The sequence below is a fragment of the Microtus pennsylvanicus genome, chromosome 4 (genome assembly GCF_037038515.1).
Source record: "Microtus pennsylvanicus isolate mMicPen1 chromosome 4, mMicPen1.hap1, whole genome shotgun sequence".
NCBI lineage: Eukaryota > Metazoa > Chordata > Mammalia > Rodentia > Cricetidae > Microtus > Microtus pennsylvanicus.
Genome location: NC_134582.1, coordinates 94,992,804 through 95,007,733, shown reverse-complemented (window position 1 = coordinate 95,007,733; position 14,930 = coordinate 94,992,804). Strand labels below are relative to the sequence as shown.

The window sequence follows — 14,930 nt, the reverse complement described above, 5'->3', positions numbered from 1 at the left end:
CCTTTATCATAGTTGTAATTTACATTTTTTCATAATTCTTTGATTAGTACCTATCTCCTGCATTACGCTGAGAGTGCCATAAGGGCTTGCTCATGTCTAATTTGTATTATCCCACCATTAGATTCTCAGCATTTGCAGAATGCACTGCGTAGAGTGGACCGGCTATACACTGTTCATTTTCTGAGTGAATCTAATAATGAATTGGATGGATGGATGGATGATGAATATTCTCCTGACACTGGAAACAGTGATGTTAATATGACCTGGACCACCCTTCCCTCCAAGATCTCTTTCCTCTCTAATTACTGACGGCCCTTGCATACCCAGGATTATTGTGCCGTTTTGCTGCTGGTCATGGAGTTGTGTTTGTTTGTTTGGGGTTTTGTGTTTGCTTTTTTCAAGACAAGATTTCTCTGTATAACCCTGACTGTCCTGGAACTCACTCTGTCAACCTGACTGGCCTCGAACTCACAGAAATCCACCTGTCTCTGCCTCCCAAACGCTGGGGTTGAGTAATGAAGTTTAGCCAACTGCCCTAGAAGAAAGAGACCAGAGTAAAGCCATGACCAGCAAAGAGAATCATGGGACATTTGTCCACTCCATATGAGGGGAGCAGCCTCTCAGTTCACACTGTGAAAGCCTTGGACAGGCTACCCTAGAAGCAATCATAGTCTGTAAGAAGAACACAAGCATGGATCTGAAGAACCCTAAGGTCTGTTGTCTTCACCCTGTGGGTTCATAAGTTGTGTCAGCTGTGCAGTGGTACTTAATGAAGCCATCACTGTATCCTACAGCCTAGGATATCATAGACTGATGATGCTCATCCTGCCAAGCAAATCCCTATTTTGTCCCCTTGATCTCTGAATTCCTACTTGTGAAGAAGTGGCACTATAGACTAGACCCAAAGTGTCTCTTCCAAAAAATATCTGCAAAATAAAGTCATTAGAAAAGTCTGTAGATCTTTCTTTACTAACATGTGACTCTTTCAAACATGATCCTGAGTCTTGAAATATGTAACAGTCACTAAGGAGGTAAAAGTTCCTGCGTAGTGGCACTGGGGAACATCTATTCATGCTCAAATGGTAGCTATTGACACCTGGTGGAACGCAAGGCTGAAAGCCCCCAGTAAGCTCTAATGTTAGCTGACCAACATCCTCTGTATGCAGTGAAGCTGCCCAGAACAAGGGCCTTTGCTTTAGTTCCTTTCCTTTTCACCTGGTATAACAAAATACTTGACCCAAACAACCTACGGGAGACAGGCTTATTGTAGCGCATCATTTGAGGACACAATCTGTCACAGCAGGGAAGGTGTATGGTGGCAGGAGCTTCAGACAGCTGGCCACACTGTTAGTGGGATTAGGCTTGGAAAAAAAAAACAATTAGGGTCCACCTCCGGGGACCCACTACCTTTAGTTTGGCCCCACCTCAAAGCTCATATCCAATTTGGGGCCAAGTGTTCAAACACACAAACTTGCAGGAGACATTTCTCATCCAGGCCACAACACCTTTCTAACCTTCTGGAAGATTCCTGTAGAAGCCAAGTCTGAACTCAGGTTTTTTTGGTTGGCTTAAAGATAGACTTTTGTCTGAGGCTTCTTAGCCAGGAACATGAGCCCACCTTTGTGACCCCAACCCCAACACACACATATATTTCTGTATTCTACCCTCTGGATCCCTACACTGGCTACACTGACATACTCGCTTCTCGAACTGTTGGCATGCCTTACAGAGTGGACATTCCTCTGCGGCACTTGTGCATGTGCCCAGCTCCTGTGCCCTCCTTCCTATTAGTTCATAAAATCACTGCAGTGCAATCTCTCCTGGGCAGCTCCACCACCTCCGCTCCTGCCATCACAGCTTTGGCCTGTGATTGTATACAACATGTCCGCTACCAGGAGATGAAGCAGGCAACCTACTGGGAGATCCTCATGGTCCATCTAATAGCTGGGACATGCTGCTCCTAGTTAAAATGGGAGGGGGGAAGTCAACAAATGCCCCTGCGGTCCTCAGCACCACTGTGGGTTTCCCAGGTGGACCAAGACCCTGGACTTTCCCGTCACTATCTTGTTTGTGCTCCCAGTTCTAGATTTACTCTCATTGCCTCTCGGCCTTTTCTGACCTCTGAATTCATAGCTCATACCATTTTTTTAATATTTAGCACTAGTAACTGAGCTTTGCCAGCTTTCTTTGCATGGGCCAATGTCCTAGCATCCAAATGGATTGCAATATAGCTGCATGCTGCTAAGTGGCATGTTTGCGTTCTAAGAAATGAGTATCAGATGGTTTTGTTATGGTACAGCATCATACAGCTTAATCCCATAAAGGAAGGTGGCTATGCCGTCACTATGTGATAGACTCCCAGGAGTGCTCCTGTGTCTGTGGTCTGTCTGCCATTGACCATGTGTCATTATGCAGTGGCATCCCTCGTTCTGATGCTTTCAGACACTCTTACACTCCCATAGTATCGGGCACTAGTCACTGCATGAATATTCACGTATTGATCCAGCAATGAATTTACACGCCTGTATCTCCCACAGTGCATACCTCAGCACGGGATGAATAGTTGCTGAGGAACCAGCTGCACAGAATAAGCAATTGCTGATGGATGGGCTGAGCTGGAACTGTGGCGCCTCACCTGCCACACATCTCTTGTAACCAAGCTTGGTGACCTGTGTCAGTACAGTCAGGAAGCCACCTTGTAACAACACACAGTGAAAGCTGGCCCTGTGGACTTAGGTTTGGCAGGTCTAGGCCAGAGAGGAAGCTGAAAATCACCTTCAAATCTTCCACACAAGTGAAAATCACAGCAGAGCTTTGGAAATCTGTATAAACTGAGAGGCTATTTCACCTTTGTTAAGAAGGTTGCCTGGAAGATAGTAGAGCAATTGAAGAAGAAATCGTCCAGTAAGGGGAAAACCCTGCTGTGTTATAGAGTGAGGGTTTAAAAAATCTGTCTCCTTAAGATGCGGGGCATCTTGACTGTTCTGTATGGAATTCTGAAGGCTCTCCAGAACTCAGTAGACCAGCGCTGGTGTGCAGAGCCATTCTCTGATGTTTGGGTTTTGGTTTAAGCATAGTGTAAATTCCTAACTTCTGGCTTATTTTGGGCAACACTCCTTGAATCCCCCTTTAATCATGGTAGAACTTAAATTGCATTCGTCACTTCTGTCACTTTTCAGTGCACAGGTCAGTGGCGTTGAGCACAGGAGCACCGTGTGGCCATCACCTCTGCCCATCTCAGAGCTGCCTCTCTTCCCCGCACGGAAGCTGTGTGCCCTCTAACCAGCTCCCTGTGCTCACCTGCCCAGCAGCTGGCAGTGCCTGTGCCCTGCTGTCTGTACATGCGACTTCTAGGCACCCTGCACTGCAAAGTCATGGAATGCTGGTCTGTGTCATTTGTTCATTGAGTGCTGTGTCCTCACAGTGTTCATCCACGTCGTCACATGTAACCTGAGCGACCACCTGAGCCTTTCTGCATGGGCCAAAGCAAAGACTCTGCCATGCTGCCTGCACGTACAGGAAGATCAGCTGGTGACAGCGGGCCTGAACTGGGCCAAACAATCGCCTCGGTTTGTTTTCTCATTCAATCGTTTCAACACTCCTGTGAGTCTATATTGTAGAGTGAGAACCTGTATCAGATGAGAAACCGGCCCCAGAGTCTTTAGCTAAGAAGCAGTAGTAAGAGTGAGCTTTAAAAGACTTCCCAAAGTAGTTATTTTCACTCTTACTCAGATGAAGATCCAGAACTTCAGCCCCACCCTGCAGGAGGCCGGGACTCCACCTCCCTCCCCATGCCTGCTTGGCAGAAGCCACTGCTCAAGAGTACCAGAAGTTATGGGGAGTGTTGGGGGGGGGGGAGCCTGGGGGTGCTTTGAACTTCCCAGAGAAGTTGGCAGGTGTTTGATGTTCAAAGCACTTCTTGCCTGGAAAATGTGTCTCTGTAGCACTCTTAAGTTGCCGACTGGGACTGACCAGGGAGTGGACTGGTTGGGGGTGGCCCAGCTCAGTTCCTTTCCCAGGTGCCTGCTCTGCCTCTATGAAGGCCTGCATGGGAGTTGTCTTCCCCCAGGCAGACACTGTCAGAGGAACCATCTGGTCCAGTTTCTTATGACTGACTCCAAGGAACAGACATCCCTCTGGGAGTTAGCAAGCTTGGCAATGGCAGTGAGCCACTTCTCCGAGCCTAGTTCCCTGGCTTGCTGAGAACTCCAGAGAGGCACAGGTCAGAAGGGCCTCCAGAGGGCACCAGGCCCAGAAGACAGAGTTTGAGAATGAGGTGGCAGGCCTCTTAGCTGTTGTTACAGTTTGATATAAAGTGCCCCCAGAACTTCATGTATTGAGGACTTCGTTGCCAGGCCTTTGGAGGACTGTATCCTGAGGGGTCTAACCTAACCACTTATTTGATCTATGGATATATTTATATTATGTCACTATTGGGAGGTGATTATAGGCCAAGAGATTGGCCATGTCCCTCCGTCTACCTGGCCCCTTCCTCTAACTCCTGTCTCTACTTCCTGTCTACCGTGATATGAACCTCCATCTCCTAAGGTTAACCTGATCACACAGGGCCAAGTAACCATGGACCAAACCCTTTGAAACCATGAGCCAAGCAAATTTCTACTCCATTGCTTCTGACAAGCGTTCAGTCATGGCTATGCAGAAGGGACGAATACAGCTATGGGAGGAGGAAGGGATGAGGATGGAATCAGCAGGAGTCTGCAGATGGCTAGAGACCCACTGGCTATGGGATGCCTCTTTCATTGGTCTTCGGAGCAATAACCCCCCCACACACATACACACCATGAAGCTAGTCCACTGCTCTTTATTTTCCTAGTATCCTCACGTCACATCAGGAATGATTGTAGCTCATGCCCACTTCAGCCCTGCCATTTCATTCCATGCTGCTATTAAAGTTCTCCAGAACCTCTCTCCCCTCGTGTTTACTCTCGGGCTATTGGAACCAGAAGGAATCTTAAAGCCCTCTTAGCCTACCTCTTCACCACTGAGGAAAACGGGACCAGGCAAGGTGACTTGCCCAAGCTCACCTGGGCTCCACCTCCCACCCATCAAGTCTTATTACCGGAATGTCTTCATTAGCTCCTCTCAGTGTTTGTTTATAGCCAGGAAGGTAGCAGTCTGGTTTACTTAGTGTCTGGATCATTTATTCAGACCAGGCCCAAATCTGTGCCTTGTGTTTTATCAGAAATAGCTCTGGCTATCTTCAGACCAGTGTCAGATTCCATACTCATTAAAGGTTAAAAAACGATAAAATAGGATTGAGCACCCACATGTGCTCAATACACACAAACACACACACACACAAACACACACACACAGGAGTGGAGTAGTCCTCCAATAAACTATGTGAGGAAAAGGCAAAAATGAGACAAATGAGTTGGACCTTCCTCATTTTAATTTCACTTCCAGCAATTTGAGTTATATGAAGTCAACTGTAATCCAAAATATTAAAATTCCAGGAGTAAATAATTTAAAAGTTCTAATTCACATTGCTTGGGCCCAATGAAATTTTTATACTACCTCACCTCTTGCTTTCCAACCTATCTATCCTGTATACACCACCTATACATTCACCCATCCGTCAGCTAGTAGCTTTCTCAGATATCAAAGCAGCTGTGTGATATGAAAGTCCTTGAGTCAAGTAGACTTTAATTTAATAATGGCTCAAAACTTGAGTAGTGATACTGGCAAGTTTTTTGTTACATAGTTGCAATTGTTTTATTTTACTGTTTTGGCCTCTTAATGTGCTTTAATTTTAAATCTAACATCAATGGCATATATACTTAGGAAAATGTATCTGTAGTATGTTCTGCTATCTCTGGCATCAAGCAAATCACTGGGGGTCTTGGAATGTGTCCCCACGAATAAATGGGTAGCAGTATTGAACGTCCACTCGGGGCACCAGACTCTGAAATAACTGCTGTGTAGTGCCCATCTAGTCCTTAGAGGGCCTAAGAAGGAAACGGAGTTCCTACTCCATAGCAAGGACTCTGAGGCACAAGAGGTCACACAAACTGCCCTAGATCCCACAGCAAAGCGAGGAGGAATTGGAACCAGGTTTCTCTTAACTGCAAAGTCATGTTCTCTCCTACATTCTTCAGCTCTCAGTTCTGTTCATGGAAGTGACGTGGGGCTGTCTCCCCTCGCTGTGCCTCTTGCCTGGGTTCAACAAGCCTCTGAGAGTAAGTACTGGATGAACTGACTCTCTCCATTGAGCAGAGAGGTAATAACATAGAACTTGAGACTGAACACGGGTCTCTAACAGACAGGAACCAGGTGAAGATGAAGCCAAGGGCCCGGCTGTCTCTCATTGTTAGTGGAGCTCTGGTGGGCAGCATCTTTTCTCCATTAAATAATCTCTGTGGATAGGCAGTGTCTGCAGTGCCCACTGATCATGCCTGCTCTATTCTGGGAGGTGTTAGGCGTACCATCTAAGAAAACGGACTAGCTGCTCTGTCACAGATGGAAACACATACTATTGTGGCTGCTGTAGGAGCTGGGTTTGGACTGCAGTGAGGGAGGGTTTTATTTCAAGTTCAGAATTGGTTTGGTTGCCACAGTGAACCAAGTGGTTGTGTAATAGAACTCTTCCTGCCCTCACCAACACTCTGACCCACTGTTCCTTCTTTCTAGCAGGTTCTATAGCCCTGCAACCTTCAGAACATCCCCACTGACATACTCTGAACTGAGGAGCGCTCATCACTCTTCACGTACTCTTTTATCACTTTTTTTATTTTGTTTGATTTTAAGATATTTATTGCTCAGCTTTTTTTATATTAACATCTATATAAATATGCATATTTATTGGGTACAGTGTAGTATTTTTAGCTATGTGTAATGATATAATAATAAAAGTTTTTAACATATTCTTCACCTCAAACATTTACCATCTCTTTGTGTTGAGAACATTTAAAATCTTCTCATAGCTGTTTTGAAATCTTCAAGACAGGATTGTTAGCCATAGTAAACTGCTTTGCCATGGATAACTAGAACCCGTTTCTTGCGTCTTCCATAACTTTGCCCCTGTTGACCTATCATCCCAACCCCAGCCTCTGGCAGCCCCTTGCTTTCTTTTCTGAGACCAGCTTCTTCAGGTTCTACATATAAGAGAGAACATACCCTATGTGCCCCTCTGTCTGTCTTATTCTATTAAACATAATGTTTTCAGTGATTATCTGAATGTATTCAGAGATGTTACTGCAAATGATAGGATCTTATCTTTTCAAAGAATGAATAGTGTTCCGTTGAGTATGTGTTCCCTGTACTTTCTCCTTCCATTCATCCATTGGTGGATGTTTGTGGTAATCCCATATCTTGGCTTTATGAATACTGTCCCAGTAAGCATGGGATACAGGTGTCCTCTGAACACAATGGTTAAAATTTCCTTTAGATGCAGTGAATTGCAAAGCCCATTTAAGCATAAGCTTGACAGTTCTTCATTGAGCCAGTCTTGACTGTTCTCAACTCCTACGCAGCTTTAGCTTTGGTCTAAAGTTAGGAGTTTGAGAGGAGGAGGCACTAAAACGGAATCCCTCCCTGTTAGTTGTCCCACACTATTCTGCCAGCTCTCCCCATGGCTCATATGGGATTGCCCATCCCAGCTCTCAGTTTCTACCTGAACATCTGGACTTGGGGAGGAGGTGAAATTGGGTAAACCTTGGCATTCACAGTGGAGCAAGGAACAGGGCTCTGAGAAAGTAAGCCATGTTTCTGGATCCCCCTAGTTAGACCGTACCTCAAAAAAGGGGAGTGGATGGCAGACTGGTTGGGAGAAGCACAAGGTGGTAGTACTGGCAGAACAAACATCATGAATCTCATTCAGAAGCAGACAACGACAATCAGATATGACTGTCTTGTGTTAGTGTCAACAGACTTAGTGACCCAGATTTCTTGTGTGGTTTCTATAGTGTAGCTAGGCAGACAGCACCATGCCAGTTTTCTTGGGAAACACCATCAGCTGAAGAGGAGAAACTCAGAAGATCTGATTGTGTGGAGTGTGGTGCAGCTGGCTCACTGCTGTGCAGCAGACTGACCACTCTCTTCCCGTGCTCCTCTCTGTCCAGCTCAGAGCCTGCAAGATTCTATCTGTTGAATGGCTAACGCAGTCTATAAATGAACTATCCCTAGTTGAAAACATTGTAAGATACTTGCATCAGAATCTCTGCTAAAAAAAAAACAAAAAAGCAAAAAGTCCAGCTCTAGCCAGTGCCGGCTCATTTTACAATCAGCTGGTATTACAAGGCAGTGAAAGTTCTGGAGTGCTTTTTTTTTTTTTTGCATTCTCTTCCATCTTGTCAACAAAGGGATTTGACCTCCCTAACTGAGCAATAGATGACCCTGTTTATTTTTCTCATGAGTAGAAACGATGCGGTATACAAAAGTGAACTTTGATTTACCTATGATGCTCCATATAGTATAACCCACTCTAGACATCATGAATGTTGGGCGCTGTGAATTGAATAGAAAGCTATAGCAACTGCCTGCCACTCAGACCCAGGACTGCTTTGTGTTCCTGCTCTCTGGGCCCTATTTTCCCAGCCAGCTGCCTGCTGCCTACTGTCCACATTTCAATGACACTACAGTAGGAAAGACCCTTAACAGTGCGTTCCTGGTCTATGTGTCCCTCTGAAAGAGTATCCTGCTCCTCCTTGTCTCCATCCATGTCCTCCCTAAGCCAGAAAGGAATGTAGGATGGGATTATTTTTAAATTGATTACTTTAAACTATATTGCTACTTAAGGGAAGTTGGATGTATTTGCTTTCTGTTACTATAAGAAATGCCTAAGACAAGATGACATGTTCATTTGGGCCCACAGTCTAGAGCCTGTGGAAGCACATTAGTTTGGGAGCACATGATCAAAGGAGCTCATTTACCCAATGGCTGGGTATGGAAAAGTGAAAGAGGGGCTGAAGTCCCCTTATCCCCCTCGAGAACCTGCCCCAAATAACCTAAGACAGCCTCCCAACTACACCCTCTGTCTTAAAGGCCCCACAACCACCTAGTAGCTGGGGCCTTTGGTGAGATTCAGGATCCTAACCATAGCAAGAGCTTGGATGTAAAAGGGAGAGTGTGTTTGACAGAGCTCCTGAGTGCAGTGGTTAAGGCTACATTCTAAATCCAGACCATCTAGGGTTTGTTTCTGTTCTATTGAAATAAAATTGACATAGCATGAAATTAGTCATTTTGGAAGTATGCAATTCAGTACCTTTGAGTACTTCTCTAGTCTGCATGTTTTGGATGTGTGCGACTTCTACATACTTTGGTTTTGAAGTTCATCTAGTCTCCACTCATCATTATTAGTGGGTTATTATTATTATTATTATCATCATTATCATCATGATCATCATTTTGCCAAACAGTAATCCATTCTCTGGCTATATGAAATTTATTGATAACCATTCATCTGTCGGTAATAGCTAAACATTTTAGGAAAATGTGTGTGTGTGTGTGTGTGTGTGTGTGTGTGTGTGTTGCTCAGGATTGAACCTATGACTTCATCTTTGGCAAATACTCTACAACTGAACTCTTATAGCCCTAGCCCCTCTTACTTTCCTTTCTGAGACAGGGTCTCATTAAGTTGCTAGGGCTAGCCTTGAATTCCCTCTGTAGTCTAAGCAGGCCTTGAACTTATGATCCTTTTCACTGGGCCTCCCCAGGTAGCCAGAATTACAGGCCTGATCAAGAGGCTCAACAGCGAATTCTTGCCTGACTTAGTTTGAGCATCCACCTTCTGTTCTCCGGGGCATATACCTAGGTATTACTGGATTATGTTGTAATAATACATTCCATGTTTTCAAACCCACTAAACCTTTACACATCAACACATATGTTTCATATTTCTACCACATTACTTGGCTGTAATTCTAATCCTGTCACATAGTCCTGCTGTTTGAACTTGGACAAGTCACTTCTGCCTTCTGTGATCACAGATGTATCCTGAGGACAGTGATGCTGTCTGCTCAATGAAGATGTCACTCGGAGTGGATTTATGTGTCCAGTGAAAGGCTGAGGAGCACTGGGGCTCCAGGGCCACCATGCAGGGTGTGATGCAGTAAAGAGCTCTGATCCAAACTCCTGGGTTCCTTGCCAAGGCCATCCCTCCCTTCAAGGAATCCTATTTCTTACACATTTGGCAGTTTGCCAAAGCTCCATAAGTCTTTTGTTTGCCCTGAAAATCTCAGGGGCTACACAGATCTGGGTCTGCCACTTAGGACTGGTCTCAATTCATGGCTTGGGCTAGGGTGGGAAAGCAATAGAGGGTTGAAGGAAGGCCAGTTCCCCCTCACCTAGCATGGGCTGCTGAGGCTAAAGAGAAGGGGACATGCCAGCTAGCCTTGACCGTGAGCGCCTTGGAGGTGACTTCTTGCTGCCCTTCGTAGATGAGGGCTCAGTGCCTGACTGAGGAGAGACCTTGCAAGGAACAGCAAAAGCTCCTATAAGACCACCCTTCCCAAATGCAGCTCCAAGAAGAAAGGAAGGAAAAGAAAGCAGAATGGAGTGGACACACCAGGGTGGGGAAGAAACGGAAGGAGCTTTTGGAGGCTAGGACCAAGGCAGACACTTCTCTTCTCAAGCATATTCTGTCTACATCCAAGTCTGACCTGAAATCAGCAGGTGGGGGACAAGGGAGAGAGCACTCTGGCCACATGGGGACTAGTTTGTGTTCCTGTGAGGTGTTTTCCTAAGGTGCCAGTGCACCTGAAACCCACTTGTCCAAGGTTCTGGCATGACTGAAGGCCTGGTCCTTACTTACCTGCTAGAGGTGCTGTGGCCTTTGCTGGTCGGGCTCAGAGATTTAGTGGCATCACTGGGAGGGGCTCCCACTGGGGGCCACTTGCTTTGCTGTAGCTTCTTCTCCTGAGAACCCAGGGTTGGCTCTGCTACTAATGGGGTTGGCAAACAGGAGCGTCCATGGCTTCTCATTATACAGAAGAGATGTTGTTCAGATCCCTCCCTCTGTCCACAGGAAAGGGTCAGTGACACAAGTCATAGCCTTTTGGTCTTTGTGATGAGGCCACCGTGCCAGTATGTCCTAGCATCTATCATACAAGCATAAGCACCCCTGCTGTCATGCCACTTTCCCAGAGCTATCCACAAAAGCAAGTCTGCACTGCTGTGGGAAAGCAGAGGTCAATCCAACATGTGTGAATGCCTGTTGTGTATGGAATGATGTAAGTAATTCCGAGGCCCACGGGGTGCTGGGGCAACTTCCCAGCCTTGTCTCTGGCATTATTTGCTGGAGCGTGGTCTACAAACATAGTTTTTTTCCTTACCGTGGCAAGGTGGAGGTCACTGACATTGACTCGTAATACTTATACTGTCAGAAATGCCCGGAGAGTCATAACGAGCTCAGAACTCCAGGTCCTATGTCCTGAAATCAGACTCTGTGCTTAGCCCAGGCCATCAGACCTGTGGGGGAGCACCTACCATGGGGACTGTGGTGCATCCAGCATGAAGGAACCAGCCCCTCCATTATTCAAGCTGCTGTTTCCCTAACCATCATCCCCCCACAGACTGAAAATATGTAGTCCTTGGTGGCAAGTGGTATTTCTGTGGTGACACATGACACATACCTGGATCCTGCCCCACTAGGTTTGCTGTTAGCAGGTGATACCATACCATCGTGATGTGGCAACCCATGCATGAGAATAAGGCCTCCTGCTTTCAGTCCATGTGCAGACATGTTTCTCACTCGCCTGCTTGCATTCTCTCCCCGTCTCCAGGACACACAGGATCAGCCACTGCTACCGCATCACCTACCGCCACATGGAGCGGACACTGTCCCAGAGAGAAGTCAGCAGTGTCCACCAGGCTGTGCAGGAGGCCGCCGTGCAGCTGCTGGGTGTGGAGGGCCGTTTTTGATACCCTGGTTTTCAGGCTGCGGCCCTCATGGACTTCCAAGACTTGCTGGAAACAGGGAAAGATATTGTTTGTGAGCTGGAGTATCTGTCATCTCTTGATAAATGCGTCTGCTTTAGGACTTTGAGGAAATAAAGGATTACTTTTGAAAAGCATTGACGTAGCATTTGTCTTTTGTTTGGGGGAAGGAGAAAGCAGGCACTAATAGAAGAGCTCCCTGCTATTCGTTTAGAAATGCTTGGCCCATTGGCTCTCTGCGTGGTTAATTGGTCCCTGGGCTCCATTAAGCACCAGACATGCTTCTCGCCTGACAGGCTCTTCCACCCATGTAATGAGTGAAGCCACAGAGAAGGGCCTCGGAAACTCGATGTAGTACAGGCATGCCTAGATTTTGTGCGCCTGCTTCGGTGCAGGTCACAGATCCTGCATTTTGACAAATTGGAGGTTTGTGGCAACCTGTGTTGAGCAAGCCTGTCATTCCCATTTTCCTTCAACTTGAACAATCATTAGTATTTCTTAGCAGTTTTTTTAATTGGGTAAACACATGGGTTTTTCCGACATAAAGCTATTGTGCACCTTAAGGAGGCAGTATCAGGAAAGCCTATACTTCCATATGCACTGGGAGACCAAAGATGCCTGTGCCTTGCTTCTTGATGAATTCACTGTATCGCAGTAGTCTGGAACCAGATCGTCACCCCAAACCACACGTGTCCAGGAAGCCTTTGAATCTCTGCCATCCTTTCTCCCTTCTCTTCTTTGTTTTGCAAAGGGCAGGCTTCAAAGAGGCCACTGATGAAATGCCAGGGCTTCCCCTGAAAGTGGGGAGAGCAGGCAAGGCAGCCATTCGCTTTCATAAGCCCAAGGCCAGGGGCCAGCCTCTTGGCCCTGAGCTTGGACCTTCCTGCCTTCTGCCCTGGTGCAGAGGAAGGAAAGGAGCAAGAACTGCCCTGAGTTGAGGAGACACACCGAGGGCCAACTCTTCGGTTGTTCCCTGCAGGAGGCCTCCCCTTCTGGAAGGAAGGCGACCTTTAAGGGAGAGCAAGGGCTTTGATGTCTTCCCCTTTCCCTGGTGCACTTTGTAGTCTGCCTGCTTTCCTCATGACCAGCCTTAATAATCAGATTTCAGGCCTGACAAGATGCTGGAGGCTGATGGAAGACTCTGAGTGCTGGGATAAATATTTGATGAGAGGTGGCCATTATCAGCAAGCATGTAGGGGGCGGGCAGCTGCTCAGAGTGTGGCTGTTTGGAAACAGGCTTATTGTAGATACAATTAGCTAAAAATGACATCTGACTGGGAGAATGGACCCTTTCCCAAATGGCTGGTATCCTGAGAAGAGGACCATATGAAGACAGAGATACCAGGAGAGCTATCTGTGAGCTCAGCATTCCCAATGACTGTCAACAAGCCATAGGAGACAGGGAGAGATTCCCTATGGATTTCAAAGGAGTGCAAAGATCTGCTGAATACTTGAAATCAGGCTTCTGCCCCAAGAACTACGACAAAGTATATTTCTAGTTTGGGGTATGTCTTAGTTAGGGTTTTATTGCTCTGAAGTGACATCATGACCAGGCAACTTTTATAAAGGAAACCTTTAATTGGGGCTGGTTTACAGTTCAGAGATTTAGTCTGTTAACATCATGACAGGTGGCATGCAGGCAGAGATAGTGCTGGAGGAGGAGCTGAGAGTTCTACATCAGGCAGCAGGAAGTAAACTGCAAAACACATCCTCCAGCAAGGCCACACCTCCTCATAGTGCCCCTTCCATCGAGCCTATGGGGGCCAAATGCATTCGAACTACCACAGGGTACTTTTAATGGTGGTCCTGAGAACCTAACACATCACCCCAAAACAGGGAAACCACTTCCCTGTCTCATTAAGTCTCTGCAATGAGGGTCTCACCTAAGATTCCTCCTCCTACCTAGGGAGGAGACTGGAAGTCTAACCTAGCCAGGAGACACTGAGCTGTCACATGACTCCTATGAACTGCACCTGGAAGCCTCTTGAGAGGTATGTAACATGGGTATCACTTAAGGGTCAGGGTCTGGAAGTTCAGTCCATACAGCTGAGACTGGGGGGAGGGGGGAGTGGGCGAGGAGGGTGTCTCTAAACTTTGCAAGCACAGAACTAAGGCAGTCAGCCAAGGAAGGCCTGTCCATGTTAAGAGTGCCCTGGATGGCCATGTGCTCTGCCTATTGATGACCTTGGCACATGCGGGCATGTAATAGTTACATGAGTAACAGAAGAACATGGACTGTCCTTGATACCCAAGGCAGGAAGAGCAGTTCATATATGGCCAATGCACGTCCATACCGGTAGGTAACACACCCTCTCTGGAATCTCCAGGAACTTGCCACCCAGTGGCAAGGGATAGAAACATTGAAACTGAATGCTGGCAATGGAGGCCAGGCCTAGAGTGCTTGCATAGAGTGTGTGTGGTCCATGTTTTCATCTGCAGTCTAGAGTCTGGGGCCGTACTCCTGAAGGTGCCTGATGGCCTCTGATCTTGGAATGCAGCAAACTGGGCCTGGTTAATACTTAGGGTCCCAGGGCTCCAAGCAACCTGGACATGAGTTTCAATGGATTCTACAAAGTTGACATCACTAAGCTCTCTCAACTGCCACAATCATTACATCCCCTGCCTAGGCAAGGAAAAGGAAGCCTTGGTTGTCACAGGCAGTCAGGGGATGCCGCTCCCTTTTGCTCCTGTTTCTCTGCCCTCAAATTCCCGGTCCAGAGGTCAGAACACTATTCTCTCCCTCCCTTCCCTTCCTTCTTCTCCTCCTTCCCATCACTCTTTTCCTTCTCTTTCACCATGATCCCCTCCCATCATCTTCACCATCCTCCTTCCACCTTGCCCTCCTTCCCTTCCTCCACTCCCTCTCCTTTTTCCTCCTTCCTTCCTTCCTTCCTTCCTTCCTTCCTTCCTTCCTTCCTTCCCTCCTTCCTTCCTCTTCTTCCAGCTCTTTCATGTGGCCCCTCCTTCGCCAGCTCTCTACTCCCCTACCCTCTCCTGTCTCCTACCCAGCTACCCTGGAGGAGGCTGCCTTGGCT

The 14,930-nt window shown here is 46.9% G+C and overlaps 1 protein-coding gene across 4 annotated transcripts in view; it reads left to right on the top strand.

Annotated features, from left to right (window-relative positions):
• The window catches only part of Fars2 (phenylalanyl-tRNA synthetase 2, mitochondrial), a 392,490-nt gene extending 380,458 nt beyond the window's left edge, over positions 1-12,032 (top strand). For all 4 annotated transcript variants that reach the window (XM_075969895.1, XM_075969897.1, XM_075969896.1 and 1 more), the window contains one exon: positions 11,742-12,032. In XM_075969895.1, the coding sequence (XP_075826010.1) occupies positions 11,742-11,880 (139 nt within the window). In that variant the 3' untranslated portion in view covers positions 11,881-12,032. The remainder of the gene's footprint in view (positions 1-11,741) is intronic.
• The last annotated feature ends 2,898 nt before the right edge of the window (positions 12,033-14,930 follow it).